This window comes from Parambassis ranga, chromosome 5 (genome assembly GCF_900634625.1).
Source record: "Parambassis ranga chromosome 5, fParRan2.1, whole genome shotgun sequence".
NCBI lineage: Eukaryota > Metazoa > Chordata > Actinopteri > Ambassidae > Parambassis > Parambassis ranga.
Genome location: NC_041026.1, coordinates 16331442 through 16347993, shown reverse-complemented (window position 1 = coordinate 16347993; position 16552 = coordinate 16331442). Strand labels below are relative to the sequence as shown.

The 16552-nt window shown below is 39.8% G+C and overlaps 1 protein-coding gene across 1 annotated transcript; it reads right to left on the bottom strand.

Annotated features, from left to right (window-relative positions):
• Positions 1-828: 828 nt before the first annotated feature.
• On the bottom strand, positions 829-15213 carry dstyk (dual serine/threonine and tyrosine protein kinase). Its single transcript, XM_028406570.1, has 14 exons — positions 13746-15213; positions 12148-12557; positions 8594-9094; positions 8215-8410; positions 5795-6033; positions 5418-5501; positions 5147-5323; positions 3982-4111; positions 3642-3798; positions 3101-3233; positions 2892-3005; positions 2116-2230; positions 1733-1867; positions 829-1461 (listed from the first exon to the last, which is right to left on the bottom strand). Exons 1-14 carry the CDS (start codon positions 13948-13950, stop codon positions 1274-1276), a joined length of 2784 nt encoding a protein of 927 aa, XP_028262371.1. The 5' UTR covers positions 13951-15213; the 3' UTR covers positions 829-1273.
• Between the last annotated feature and the right edge of the window lie 1339 nt (positions 15214-16552).

Genomic DNA, 16552 nt, shown 5'->3' with positions numbered 1-16552 from the left:
GTCTCTTTTACTCTGCCGCTCCTGTTTTTACTGATTAAAACTGTTTTCTACCATTTCTGTTGTACCTTGAGTTTTTATCCGTGCCAAATTCATCTGTTTACTGACATCAGGATGCCACTGAACAAGCGTTAAAATTAGATTTAATTTGCTGCAAAAAAATAACAAACTGCAGCCTGTTTAAGTCCACATAGATAAATGTGTTGCCTCAGAGCTCACACTCTCACAGGTTGTGTAACCAGAATCCTGTGATAGCAGGAATGGAGCATAGTATTCATAGTGAGGCACATTGTAATAGGTCTCAACCAAAGTTGAGAATAAAAGGAACAGTTGAAAGTTTCAACAGTGGCTTTTTCCGCTTAATTACATCCACATACATACATGGATATGTCTACAAGCATCTGTCAATCAAAGGGTAAAAACAAAGCAAAACAAACTTGTAGAAACTGTTGCCCCAACAATTTTTTTACCATAATTTAGTTTTGATTAAAGCCTGAGTCTCAATTGAGAACGTTACAACGATAACAGGATGATTCCTTAAAAAAACACAAGATGGAGCTAAAGCTTCATACCTGGTTTCTCAGAAAGAACAGCGTTTTAGTCCCTCTGCTGGTTTTCTGAAACAGACAAAAAAGGTTTAATCAGCCAGGTTATCATCACATTCCTCATGTGTGATCATCAATAATAAAATTACCTTTTATTGCTGGATAATTCTTCAACTTCGTCATCGTGAAGACTAAGTGGTACCACATACAACAGTGTACTTTTTGTCTTTGTTGTTCTTTCTCTGCCTGGTGTAAATTAGTAATTTATTCCACCACTAATAACATGTTTATGGTTGTTTGTTGTAGCAGATCATTTTATTAAAAAAAACAAACACATTTGTATAGATGCAGACATGTTCAGTTTAAATACAATCTAAAATTAATCTTTTATATATTTTTTCATAATACTGGGAGTGGACTACTTTTTAAAACAATTTGCATCTAGTAACAATTCTATGACAAAAGGAGCGATTAGCATTTCAGCTACGACAAATGCATACTGTAGAGTTTGTATACAAATACACGAAGCACAAACAATAAAACGCTTATTTGCAGACTTCTGGTGTGTATCAACTCCTTATAAATAACGTAAATCCGACACTTGTGAACAAAGAGGATGACTGGACAAGTTTTCACTGGTCACCTGTTGTTGTTTTTTTCCTCATAAATATGACAAAAATACTCTTCTGATCAGAATCCCTATCACACGTGTTAGTTTGTCTGGAGTGTTTTCAGTTTGAGTCCTCGAGGCTGCTGCTTTTCTGTTCTGAGCCACAGTTGCAGAGCCGGCTCATGATACTTTGAAGGCTGGGCTCCACAATACCGAGCAGAGGTCTCTGGGATGGATCACCGTTCCAGCAGGCCTCCATCAGCTGCCAGCACTCCTCATCAAAACTGGGCAGCCTCTCTGGTCTGGCACCTGTAAACGACATGGACGCAGTGAGCCTCTGGCAGCCGACAGACAGAAACCACTGAGATTCGAAGCCAACTACAAACACCAGCGTGTCATCTGGCAGTTAACATCAGGGCTTTCTGTACAAACAATTACGTACTTTCTGAAGGGAACAACAATTAAACTCATCTTCCAGCCATGAACTGTCAAAGAGCCGTCGTGTTCTTAATGAATCTGAAAATAAAATAATCTGGCTCTCCAGAACAGAACCCAGTATCAGTAGAATATATTTGCTTACCCTTTTTAACGTTGTTCCACAGCTGGTCTTTGCTGGAGCATTTCTCAAAGGCTTCTGGAAGTTTGACTGAGCCGGTGCAGAGGTACCAGAACAGGATCCCAAAGGCGTAGACATCAACAGAGTTATCATACTTTCCTGTCAGGAGAGGAGTCACAGGGACATGTAACATCTCTGCTCAGTCAGACGGTGCTGTTCTGTCATCAGATAATATATTAGATAATAGACATAATACAGTTCTGATATGGAGGAGGATGTTAAAGATCACAGAACAGGGTGGAATGTGAGGTCCTGACTTCTGGCCAACTAAACACGTTGATGTTGTACTGCAGCAATGTCTCCTGGATGTAATTATTGTCAATGTGACTGTTCATCCGCTGTCATACCTGTAAACAGCTCTGGAGCCATGTGGATGGGAGTTCCAACAATACTGCCTGACATCATGGCCTCTGGTTTACAGAAGCCCAGGTCAGTGATCTTCGCACGATTCTGTTTGTCCAGCTGAAATCAAACAAGCAGAACGTTATCTAGTTTTTTTGTGTTTTTTTTAAATGGTGATTTGTTATATAAAAAAAGACAGATCTGGTGCTCTGGTTTAGGAGATACTAAACCCACTCGTGGCATTTCAGATAGGCCTACACTGTGCCATTATAAATACAACACCCAACACATGGTGACACAACATATTCTGTCATTTCCTACAATAATATGCTAAGTAGGAACAGTAACTGGAACAACAAGCGTCTAAATCTACAAAAGATGTTGGTTCCTGTGTCTCTGCCTGCTGTTAAGTGTCCAGCCTAAAGTTCTGTAGTAAAATCAATTAAAAAAAAAATCACAAACATATTTAGTAGGATTGAACGCCATCTAGTGGTGGAGAACATGAACAGCCCTCTTGCCCAGCTTTTTGAAACCTAGGGTAGCACAGCTACAGAGGCTGACACCTCAATTTAAAAATGCCTATTTAGAAACAATGTTTGATTTGTCTAGCAACACAAGAACAAAAGAACAAAAACATCCTTCTCTTGATGTGTGTCCACAGAAAGAGAACAATGTTTACAGCTGATAACTGTTATGAATAATTTAATAACACATAAATGAATAGGTCATCCTACACCCGATGATATAAAAGGTTGTGACTCCATGAGTAGTCTGAACTTACAAGAACATTTTTTAGCTTTATGTCTCTGTGCAGGAGCCCCTGACTGTGGAGGAACCGGATCCCCTCCACCACATCCAGAGCAATCTGAAGTCTCTCCCTTAGTGATAAACCCGCCTGGCAGACAGCAAAACAACAAAAACAGATCAATTAGAGGGAAAAGGGTAGGAGGAAGGCTACAATGTTCTTGTAATTTTTTTTCTTTATTTCACCTTCAAGCCTGTGTAGAGGTCTCTGTGCAACCGCTCCATGATGAGCAGCACAGCGATGCTGGATCCTCCTGCATAGGTGTGATCAATCACAGAACCGTGCAGGTCGACAAGCCGCTCGTGCTTGGGCAGGGACCTGAAGCACACAAATACACCCAGAGGTGGAAAATATTTCAGTCATGTAATCATATTCTGTTTTGGTTATGTTTATCTTGTCCATGCAAAGGCTGCATCAGCACAGTCTGAGTTCGTGCATTCTTCAGATATATGGCAGTTGTGGCAGACAGAAATTAATAAGACTGTGATTTCCAACAACACATCAGCATGACACAGCACAGCCTCGAGGCTTCACCCTGGGTGGAGTTTGGTTTCTACAACAAGTTAAGTGTCATGTCCAATGACACTAAGTGCTTGAGTTCTTCTCATACACGCCCGCCGTCAGTGAGATTCCCTGCCAACTCTGATGACTCTGCATTTCATACCTGCAGCAGTTTCTTGACACGCAAGTGTATGTTTTGTTTTCCTCACACACTCGCTAACTCACCTTGTGTAGTGAAACTCTAAAGCCAGGTCGTTCCAGTGCTTATCGTCAGGTGGTACCACAGACTTCAGGGCACAGGGGTAGTGTCCTCCCCAACTGTCACACAGGTACACAACGCCGTACTGACCCCGACCTAACTCTCGACCCAGCTTTGGCTTGCCTATTAGAAAATAATGCAATCCGTCAAAAGTTTAATGCACAGATTCCACAGATTTTTTTAATGTGGTCTACTTCAAAATTGTGTTTTGCATATTGCAGAAACATGACTCTACACGAGTGAGTGCATTGTGAGTTCAAATGTGCCTACATATGTTAACAATGGGAGGATTTGGTGGTGACCCACCATGTAGCAACACATCTCGCAGGGAGCGGCTTTCCAGGGACAGACGGGCCAGTCGAGGGGCGTGATCCTTCCGAACGCGCAGCCACAGGTCCTCAGTGCGCTCCAGGCGGCCTGTGTGTCCTTCCTCTAGCTGCACCGACACACAGTAAAAACGCTCACAATTAACACAATATAAGTATTACTTTTTGCAGATCTAAACACAAACTAAGCAAAAGTAGAATAGGTTAAAAAGGGTAGTAAAAGGGAGATGATATGCAGAAGAACTGTAAAAAGCACAAAGGAAAAGTCCTCTGGACTTGTGTTGCCATGAAACACATTTTATCTTGCGTCTAGTGCTGTGTGAAGTACAACTAAAATATGCCTCTTACAGCAAGTTGTGGCATGAAAAATAAGACTTAATTGAAATCAGAAACCCTTGTGTGCAGTATACAAAGCGGCAAAAACAATCTCCACACATTTAACCCAGAAACAAAAACAAAAACTCCATTCACTGCTGACTGTCAGCTTTTTAACATCACAGCGTTACAACTTACAAGGTTGTTACATGTCTTTAACATGTGTTCTTGTTAAAACCACTACTTTTAATTCCTGGTAATCCTTCCTATATGTACAACAAACTTTACATGTATATTCCCTCCTCAACATTATATAACATTGATTTTATCTCTATTGTTCATGAATGCTTCTATTTATTCTTGTGGTTCCAACAGCACAGATAAATGATATTATTTAGCTGTTTTATTTACATTATATTCAACTATTGACTCACCTAAATGTAAAATTAATTTCCATTAAAAAGCCCCAGTTTTACAGGCCATCTCATTGTGTGTGTGCAACAGCTTCAAGAGTGAGGATAAAGCAGAGTAATGTTTACCATCCTGCCTGTCATGTGATAATTACTGGGAGCAATTAGATCGAGTTGTCAGTGACTTCACGGAGAGAGGTCGCTTCCTTTTACATATTGGGGTTTAGAAAAGTTAAAGCAATAAAAAAAAGGAGAGGATTTAATTGCCCACAGATTCCAAACAACAATAAAAACTTTGAAAAATTAAAGTCACAGTAAATTCCCTGAGTATGTCCCTTACAGATGCGTATGGAAGAGCATCCATAAACCAGATTACTGCCTGTTTTTATGTATATACTGAAGACAACAGTAGGAGCTGACCTGACGCAGAGATGCTGCAAAGGCCTCATGGGAACTGTTCAGCCTGGTTCTGAACTGGGAGCAGATGCTTCGGGCCAGTTTGGCAGCACTGAGGCTTTCTATGGCGTCCTGGGCCACTTTTCGCTTCCACTCTGGAGTGATTGCAGGAGGGTTCACAAATGTTATCCTGTGGATGATCTACGGAAGCCGACAGAAATAGCAAAATTAATAAACAGCTCTTTAGAAGACATTAAAAAAAAAAAAAAAAAAAAAACTTTCTTAAGACACTGACCTGTTTGATTTGCTCCCATACAAATCTTGTGACAGAGGACCCTGAATGAAAGGTGACCTCCACATGGTAAGCAGCATTTAATAACTGTGAGAGATAAGAAAAGGAAGTAAAAAATAGTTTCAGATACCAGTAAATGTAATCACAGGCCAGAGGCCTCTGGCAGGACTAATGAGGGGCCCATACTTAAAGTTCAGTTAGTCTGGCTAAGCCTGTTTTACACATCATTTAAAATGACCCCTAAAGTAAGTTCAATCCACCAAGTCAAAATACAAAACCTGGCATAATTATATTTATATATAGAAATCCTGACATGTAAGAGCAAGTCTTGACAAACTAACTGCACCATCAACTAACTAACACCATCAACTGCTGCCCACCTGTTTGAGGTGATTGGATGTAATATTGTGAACAGAAGATTCAAAGCTGGACTTCTCCAGACTGCTGAGACATCGCTCTAGAGTTCCTACAAAGCTCTCCCTCAGATAGTCCACAGAGCTGATCAGCTTGTTGGCAACAGCCTGATTTAACTGGACCACTATCAGCTCCTGGATTTGGTGGATGCAGGATTTTATTTCCTTTGATGTAACAGGCTCTCCATTTGTTGTTACAATTATGTCTGCAAATGAGAGAAACAGTCTGTTAATTTGTAGCACAGACCAACCACATAATGTACAGACAACATTTTCGAAGCCAGAATATTTACATACTGTCACTGCTTCATAAAACATCTTACTGTAAAGTATACTGACAGACAAAAAAGGAACATAGGCTTCTCTCACTAAACAGAAGCCTTAGGATGGCAGGCCAGCTATTGTTTAAATTATCCATGTAACTCTTTTGGCTCGCTGATCATAAAACCTCAGCATAAAGTTCTAAACTATTTAAAATAAATTCAATGAATAAAGTATTCTTGATTGGAACAGGTTCCTCGTCTAAAATGTGGGCTTTACACTTTCAAAATTTAATATGACTTGGAAACTATAGACTGTAAAGCTTTGAGGCACTAGAAAAGCTTTATTGTTTTATTTGAGGATGTGTTTAAAGGATACCCTACCGACCCTACCCTTCTGTGCCACCTGTATGTTCAATACCTAGTTAATTTTTTTCTGCACATAAAAGTAGCACAAATTATTCATTGATTTTCTAACTGACCAGACTGCCTGCATAGGGAGCAGCTGTGGACACGCCTTTCATCTCTGGTTGTATGTTGCTAGGTTCCATTAACTGATGGGTTGAAGCTACATAACATGTGTAGATTGTATTTCATAGACTGCAAACAAAGAACAATAGATCCATATATTTATAATACAGTTTCAGGGCCATGCTAACAATGGGCCTTTTCTGAGAAAAGCAACAAACAGGGAGTTAGTGGGAGACAATCTTACAACAGAGGAGCTCTTGGGAAAAATGAACTCTTGGCAGGTATGGCAGACACACACAAATACATCAGTAGAGTAGCTGACAAAATATAGCTTGAATGTAAACAAGGATAGATAGAACAGATATTTTGATGAACAGAAACTTATGAAAGTACCATTTAACCCCTCATATCAGAGCTACCGAGGTACAGTGCCAGAGGAGAGAAGTCTCTGTTGTAATGTTAGTGATAAGGTGGGTGAAAAATGCGTGTGGCTGATTTCCAGAATAATCTGAGACTAAAGAATGTCTCATTGTTAAACAACTGTGATATGTTTTAGTCAAAGTATCCAGACAGCCTGCTTCATGAAATATTACAAATCTAAAAAAAAAAACTGAATGGGCTACAGTGCGAGTGCCAGATTCAGTCATCGTCTGTAATGGAGAATAATAAAGAATACAACCTTTCTTATTATCGTAACTTGAAGATGTAAGAGCAAAATAAATAAGTTGCATACTGTCATTGGCGAGTAATCAAGCGTGAAAGCAAAATATCAAGCAGAAGAGTATGCTTCCAATTTTTTACAACTGCTAAAAAAAAAACTATTGAGCCATAATTTACTAAAATAATACAATTGCAGTGACAGAAATGATGAAAAATGGCTCAATTACCAGTGTTCCTACACAAGTTTAACATTTTTAAAGTAGATCACCTAGTTGTTTTGCTGGGCTTGGTACATAAACATATTTTAGATATATGAAATTTACTAATACCTAACAACCTACTGCGTGTGTGTGTGTATATATATATATATATATATATATATATATATATATATATAGATATGACCCACTGTCACTAGTCTCGGGTCAAAGGCTATGTGCGGTTTGTCATATCATAACTTAAAGCATGTGAAATGAAGAGAGAAAATATAACATTAGTATGATTCGTTAAATCATGTACTGTTCTTCTCATAAAAGGCATAAGCCCGTGAAAAATCGTTTTACCTTATGAAGTCTGACAGCAGAAGATCTGCCGCCACAGAAATCAATAACACACCACACATGAAAACCGCAGCATATGAGGAATTACTAAATACTGTCAAAGTACGACCTGTTCCTCATAAAAAAAAAACTTGAAAATACATACACAGGGTATAGCTGTATCTCAAACAAGACAGATCAAGAGGTTTCAGTTCAAGTGTTATGCACTGTAATAACAATTTTGTTGATTGGTTAATGTGTTAGTTTCACTTTGTTTTTACATTGCAGCTTTTATGTAGGTAGTACCTTCTCTGTCTGAGCCTGATATGCTGACATCTGACCTACTTTTTGATATAAACAAGTTGGAGCAGTTTTCATCATCACCACTCCACTGAGCTGTTTAGGGAAAACCCTCGCCTCTGTCCTCTGGCCTTAGTCCAAGTGCTGACATACTAACCTGTAAACTCCAGGTTGGCAGCATCCTCTAGTAACTGCTCCTTCATGCTGCTTAGTGTCTCCACAATCATCTCCTTCATCTCTTCCTGTTTGCGGTTAGCGATGGCCATAAGGGAGGTGAAGAGTTCACCCTCTTTCTCACGGGTGTACTCTAGCCTGCGGGGTGTTATCTGCAAGTCCCTCTGCATGTCAAAGGCCTGCAGAGAAATGAAGCAAAAAGGACAAAGGTCTGCTGGTGTTGTTTCTTTAGCAATATACAGTCAAATTCAGTCAAAGCACACAGAGACTGAGTAACTCATGCAGGGGCAGCTGTCACCAAAACATACATACATACAGGCTCTACATCCAAGTTAACAGTATTAGGAGGCATCATCTCTGACCTGGTTGATAAAGATATCTAGACATCGACAGTGGAGCCCGTTAAGCAGGTTGGCAGCCTCCACCTGTTGGTTTTGAAGGACTTGGCGAGCAAATGGTACAAGCAACCGATGTAGTTTTTCAAAAGCCTCACACAACATGCTTTGGGGCTTGGCACCTGGAACGAGCATCTGCGAAGGGGCCCCACAGGAACAGTTTCCTGCTGGGCTGTGTATAAAACCAAGGGAGAGGAGTTGCTTATGAAGGGCAGTCTTCTCCCTCTCCTTCTCCGCACGACGGCTGGCTTCTGGGGATGCTGTTGGTATGGTGTCTGGGATGCGAACAAAACAGATGGGAAAGGGGAGCATTTCTTTGACCTTCCACAGCTCAGCCACCTGCTCTGTGCTTAGGGAGTCCTGGTTGATGGCGTAGAGGATGACGGGGATCACGCTGCGAGTGCAGTCCTCCAGGGCTTCTTCTATGGGCTGGACACTTGGACAAGGCACAACCATGACTTTTGCTTCCTGATGACAAACCACAAACAAAAGACACAAATGTGACTCATTTCAAGCAATCATTACAATAGAATATGATTATATCAAAATGTTTAACCAAATTAAATCAAAAAATATTTACACAATTACCCAAATTAGATTTAAGCTGTTCAATTTCTTTAAAAAAAAAAAAATAGATGTGTGACAAGCACCGAAAGCAATAAAAATGCAAAGGAAGGAAAGTAAACCCACAACAACTGAATATTTACAGGTACATACATATATCCTGATAATAATCTACTGACTGTACACACAGCGTTTCTACTAACAGCACTACATTTACACACGTGTTGTTTTTTTCTACATGTGGAATATAGTTTATGACATTTAGGTCTGACCCTCTAACCTACTGATTTTAAATGGAAATAACATGTTTTGACAGAACTCCTGTTATACACAGTGTTTTAGGCAGAAGATGTTGTAGAAGCAGCAACACCCACAAATCACATGCTCCTTCTATTTCTGAACACATAAATGGCACATAAATATTTGTGGTGGTCTTGGGAATGTCTTAGAAACCACAGAAAAATGACACAAGTAAAAAAAAACCTTTCCATAACCCTCAATAAATTACAACATTAACAACAAAAATAGACAAGCAGGGAGCTTGAGAGGGAGGCCATGACAGAGAAAAGAGGCAGAAATGACCAACAGCTACACAAAGGAGACAGTCAGTCCTGTCTCCAAGAAACAAGAGGCAAGCCCGTCTGAGCAATCTCTTTGGAACAAAGATAGCCTGCAAACATTTTAGTCACAACTAGTCAAAATCAATACAATGTTTGGATTGCTTTATTTTAGCCCATTTTCAACATCTTTACAGAGATTTCTTTTTTATATTAGTAGAAAGCAGAGCAGAGCAGAGATAAATGGTCATGTCCAAACTCAGAATTGTCTTCTTTTAGCATATTTTGAGGGTGAACGCTAATACCACAGTCCTCTGTTAACATGCAGACTGTCTTTATGTGACTTTAAGGAGGCCAGGCTTTAAAAAAAAACACTGTTCAAAAGAATTTTACAAACATGGGGGGTAGGTTAGACCGTGGTTAGCAAAGGCTAATTAGCAAGTTGGTTCTCATCTGCTGGCCTCTAAAGCAGGCTGCTGTGACTATGGTAGGAGTGTGTGAATACCACAGTAAGCAGAGACATTCTCTGCCTTCATTTACTGCTAACTAAACATGCTAATCTCTTTTCATTTAGTGAAAACATACAGCACACTGGACAAACTAACGCTGTAGCAAACCTACCAAAAAAACTTTCATTAATCATAGATTCCAAATCCAAATAGTCCAAATAGAGCACAGCAGATTCTCTGCCTTTTTTTAGTCACGTGTGAGTATGAACAGGGATGCCTGCCTTTGTTTTGAGTACTGATGTTTCCCTTTCAGGAATTAGTTTTTTACTAAAGTTGATCTACAGAATCTTTTAGCAATGGAAAAAAGCATCAAACATTTACTCTTCTTTGTTTTGTTTTTTCAATACATTGTCTAAATTCAACTCATCACCGTTTGCTGTGCTTTTATCTCCAGATATATTTTGCAGTTTAAGTTTATACTAATGTGTGTCAAACATAGGCACAAGTAGATTCGTATCATAAATGTTGGACTTTTTTTAAAAATAGCAGTGAATGGTTCTCTTTTTATTACAAGAAAAAAAATGTGGTTTTAAAAAAAACTAAAAACTAAAACTGTTTTCTGTAGTGACATGAACCAGTGTCTCGGAATTGATTTGTAACCATGGCAAAATATCACAGCAAAGGGTTTGGGTTTTTTTTTTTTTTTAAACATGACCTAGTCATGTGAATCGCACCAGACCAGCGGCATTACGTAAGGGGGCTGGGCGGGTGGGCTGTCCTGAGGAAGAACTAGGCCTAGTTTCTTGGACTGTGTGATGCTCACTAACAGGCCTTGGTCTAAACGATTAGAGACTAATTTCCATGTGTCACACACGATGAGAGGAATGACAATCCTTACACCGCGTGAAATCATCTCACTCTCACATGATTTTCAGGGCCCAGAGGCTAAAGAGCAGCATGGCTGCAACTACATAACTGTGTGCTTTTCATTGTTACCTGTGACCTGGATGTACAAACTAAATAGGAAAAAATGAAAGGGAAAGAATGTATCCCTAATCAGTGGCACCAATCAGGAAAACATTTAATGACACAGGAAATAATCAGCTCTGTGCTATAATCTGTTTGTGAGCTAAGCCATGTGAGTAAAAAAAAATCTAGTTTGAGCAAGAAACAATGAAATTACCAAATCAATCCATGTATTTCTTTTTTGTACAGGAGGCAAAACCACCTCACCAAATACCTGGTCAAAGCTGATCCATATGCTTGAAATCAGTAACATAGTGATGCATTTTTTATTTTGACATTGATTTAAAGCTGGATAATTAGATGTCGAGTTTCAGTTTAACCAGGAGATTCTCCACATCACTGACAAAATGTGATTAGCAACAGTTTGATAACTGACTTGCTTTACCAATAAATTTAGTGGATGTACTAACAGATGTAAGTTATGTTCTGACTAAGACAAAATGGCGAACTGGTGTGCACAGGTGTGAACGTCTTACCCAGCCATGACAGAAATAAATGAAACCTGTGAACACTGCATCAATCTACAGAAATATCCCACCACAAATCAAGGATCCCCATGTGAATAATTAAAAATATATATCCTTCAAATGATTTTTGAATAGCGATGGTCAATATATTTAGGAAAGTGGTACCAGAGGTGTCAAGTACCACATTTCAGAGCCATAATACTGTTGATCCTTTATTGCCAACTCAAAGCAGTAAAACCTTTTCCAGGACTTTTTTTTCCACTCCAAATCACAGCTATTCATAAGCTCCTGCTTTACATCATTATATTTTCCAAAACAAAAGCAATAATCAGCATGGCCATATCACCCAGTATGTATATAGTATAAACAGCTACTGAGAATCAATATTAGCCAAAAAGCCTTATTTAAACCCTTAAGTAAGGTAGAATCAGAACCACTGCACTGAATTCAGAGCATACCTGAAGTAGCGGGTGATGCAGGGTGATTTCCAGCTCTGCTAGCCTGTGGGCCGGGTCCTCACATTCCTCGTGGATCTCCAGGTCCTCCCTGGGAACTGTGTCCCAGCGACCACGATTAGCTGCCAACTGGTGCACCAACTCATACTGGCCGGGCAGTGCCAGGCTGAGCCGTGTCTGTCTTCCGTGGGTGAAGCACAGCTTCCGCCTCTTGCAGACAGTGCCCTGGACTCCTTCGCAAGCCTCTCCAGCCTCGGGGCCAAGGGGCAGCAGCCTCTCACCTAGTAGGCAGTTGAGCAGCTGGTAGCGAGCAGTGCAGTCCTGACCCAACACCAGGACATATGGGGCAGCACCCACAGTGTTACGCAGGAACTCTTCTTCATGACTAGGAAAAGAGATGCAGCTGAGCTGGCCTGGGGAGAGAAAGATACTGTGAGGTGGATGGAGAAAGGAATTCATTATCTAAAGCTTTATGAGTTGCCCCTAGCAACCAGGTTCATTTTTCAGCATTTTGAACTCTTGGTCAGTATTGCAATGATACTCAACAAATTACCAAATTACCCCTTGTATCTGGGCATCACTCTGATAATGTTCTGCAGATCACTACTGCACTATTAAAACATTTTGTGACATATTACTCCTTGGGCTATTATTTCCAGATCTAGTCCTCAGATGTGGAGCAGAAACAAAGAAACCATTTCACCCATATTATTATTGTGAGTATCAGACATAATCCTTGGTGATGCTGAGTCACAGTCTGAAACAGTTATATAACAGAGAGGGCACAGCAGCAACAGCCTACTTTATGCTCATACACCACCACATCTTTCTAACATTAACACTGTTATGCCTTTAATTTGCCATTCCTTTACCACCCTCAGATGCTAATGCCAGCAGTTCCTGACAGAAATGTGCACACCCTGTAGCATAGTCACATATCAAGACATCTGCAAAATTAGTCTAATTAGAAGGTGAAGACATGCGTTTGGCTCCATGCATAAAAAGAGAATTTATTTCTGTTAATTGCAGCTAATCTTGAGCTTAACATTTTTGTTATTCAACCTTGAAAACCTTCTCTGTAACCAGGACACTGTCTTAGATGGAGTAGGCCACTCCTGCAGATGTGACGCATCACTTTTATCAGCATACCATCACTCCAGTGTGCCTGATCAATTTTTTATGGAAAGCTTTAAATCATTAGATGAAAATACACTCATGGAGAACTGGCACACATTTTATAAAGCACTCTTAATCTGGCATTATATTCGAGGTGCAATTAATGAAACAGATAAGATCTCAAGCTCTCAAAGAGCCAGTGAGTGCAGAACTCTCAGCATACTTGGAGCACTTAGTCTGCTCATGCTTTTCAGAGGGGGTTTAATCTCTTTACTTATTTTCTCGCCCTAATGAATGGATTTTTTCAGCCTCTGTGTTGGTGGAGTAATCACTTGGCAGCAGCTGCTTGTTAGTTCTGTATTTTTGTTTCACTTTAGAATACAGAAGTTTACTTCAACTGTGTTGATGTTTTTTTTTTCCTTTGAACATAACAGTGACACACAAGTGTAGTAAAGGGATGTCCTGAAGTTTGTTTATACACATACCTGCCTCCAAAGAAGCTGAATCTGAGCTCATGGTGGATGCACAAGCATTGCTGTAGTTTTGCCTTATTTCCCGGAAGAAAACATTGGTTTCCTTTAGGTTCTTCTTCAGCTGTATGGAGTGCTTGTTGTAGCTGCTGAATATCCTCGTTAATTCCCGTGCCAAAGGGGTCGTTTTCTGTTGTTGTTGTTGTACATTTCCCTCCATGGTCAACAGCTTTTGTTGTCTTCTAATTCACAAGCAGGTGCCAAACACCCAAACCGAACTTGTAAGTTGAGATGCTCGAACGCAAACCTGCTGTTATCACACCAAGCTCACAGTCCGCCTGAACATACCTTTACCACGAGTGTATCGATGCTGGACAAACAACAGTCCATACAGTGTGTTGTGTCAGAAAACAAAGAGTAAGCATTTGTTGTTGTTGACTAACAGCTAGCTAGCTAAACGCCGTGCCTCGAGTGGAAGAGTTCCGACCAACTTTAACCATTAGGCTAAAAAAGATAAAGTCACCGCTATTGTTATCATGTTAGTGTTAGCATTGCATTCTTATTAACACAACTGAGAAAATCAAATGTTAGCAATACAACTCTGTGGAGGCGTGCTAGATAAACGGTGTTTTGCGACCTAGCTTCGGTCCAGATAACGTTAGCGCTGCTAGCCAGAGGGCATCTCCTCCTCTCCGTCCCCAGCTGGGCCTGGCACAGCGTTTCACATGAATGGTCCGAGGCACCTTTTCGTGTCCATGCACCTCCGTGTGTAAAAGTCAGAGCCCAGCTTTGACACTTGCCTCTAAATGACATCAACAGCCCGAGCACGACTAGGACGTTAGCGTTTTCCCGATAAGGTTCCGTAGAAGCAGCCCGTCCTAAAGTGGCCAGGAGAACCCAGCGGACATCTTCCAACCCGGAGAGCAGTGGTAGCACAGCTAAATGAGGATGACTGCTTTCTGTCTCTCGGTGGTTACGATGATGAAGAGGACAGTTGTGCGGGACGAGGTGTGTCTGGAGCAAATCACTTCGCTGAGGTCAGGCAATCAAATCTCAGCACAACAGAAAGCAGAGCAGAGCAAAGTTAGGGAGAGGAAAGAGGGCGGGGTCCAGGGTCCCGCGGTGCAGTGTGGGAAATGTAGGACGGCTGTGGAGGGATTTTTGCTGTTTTTTTTCTGTCTTTCTAGAAAGTGACGATTCTACACATGAAAAATAAAGTTATAATTTCAACATACAGACATTAGCTCCAGATTTATTTTATTAGTTCAAATTAAGAATCCAAGTACATGATGCAAACAGCAGTTAAAGTAACTAGTGAGTCATAATAATGAATACATACTTATGTAATAACTGTGTCATAAATCGTCAAAATAACAGACTTGTGTAATGTACCTTAATTTCTTAAATTACTTAAATATCTTAAATTTTGTTTTAAAAATTAACTACTTTTTTCTACTTAATTACATTCTGCACTGGGAACGAAGAATAAACTATTAAAGCAGTGAAGAAAAAAGGACGTAAATGTTACATATAAACTCTTATTAATGTATTAATTCCCTAAATATTTTGTTGATTAGCACATATGTGTAGGAATGCGAGCAAGGCATTTCTTAGAACAGGTCGCTTTAATAAAGAACAACAATTTCTTGCTGTCTGGTTCAAAGAAGCCAGAATTCATACTGAGAAAGCAGTCTGCTGGTGTAGTGACTAAAGAGCTCCATCTTCTGGCAGACATACTGCATTACAACTAGTAATTCGGCCTAATTTCTTTTAGTTTAGGCCTGATTTAATAAATGTAAACCATTTCGTTAAATTTTAATAAACAAATTTTAGACTAGTAATAGCCAGACAGAACAGTACGTATTCATTCATTATTTCTGTTGTGTGTATTTAGAGAAGCTGTAGTGTTTATAATCATGTGCACTTATTTTGTTTCCTGATCCAAATAGAGCAAATGTGATGTCTGGCTACAAAACCGGTTCCGTTTTTTTTAATGATTATGATTTGTTTGGTACACAGTGTTTCTCTACATGCACGAGTGAAGAATCTCTGGCAAATTACCGTGCAGGCTGAATAGCAAATAAAAAGGCTGTTCCCGCTGGGTCAAGAGAACAGCTGAGACAGAGAGCAGCAGCCAGTTGGCTCACAGTACTGAGTCTGAATGTTCCTGCTCATCTCGTCCTGGCTGGGATTCATTAGCAGCGACTCAACTCACTTTTTCCCCCCACTGAAAAGTACATTTAAGCACACATGGGTGGATAAGATAATATTACATTGGACAGTTGGTTCATGTTGTTAGTTGCGTGAAGACCTTATGCCAGTTATTTCCTTTGAGTAAAACTTACTGGTCCAAATCAAATAACCCACAATCCTCCTGACTTCATGCTGATCTCTAGCGGCGTGCAGCTGTAAGTCCCCTCTCAGCTTAGACTGCCTGTTTGTCAATGAGAAGTGGAAAACTAAATAGTCTGCATATAGGTCTCAATGTAGTCTGATGCAGGAATGCTGAAAATCTAGTTTTTTCTCTTGCACCTAAAGACTGCCCCTTAAAATGTAAATGTTTTTCAATAAGTCCATATCCTACTGTCAGAACCATTGGAATGATAATATGTGAAAAAGTGATTCTGCAATGTATAATTTTATTTTATGTTATCATTTTTAGTCTATCATGCCAATAACATTTTTCTCATTACTTTTCTCTTGCAATTATCAGAGACCAAGGAGTTCAGTACTGAAGTTAAAATAGCAATACTGCTGTATGAAAAATATACTATTACAAGTACATATATATATATAGAACTATATATATATTTTTTTCTATA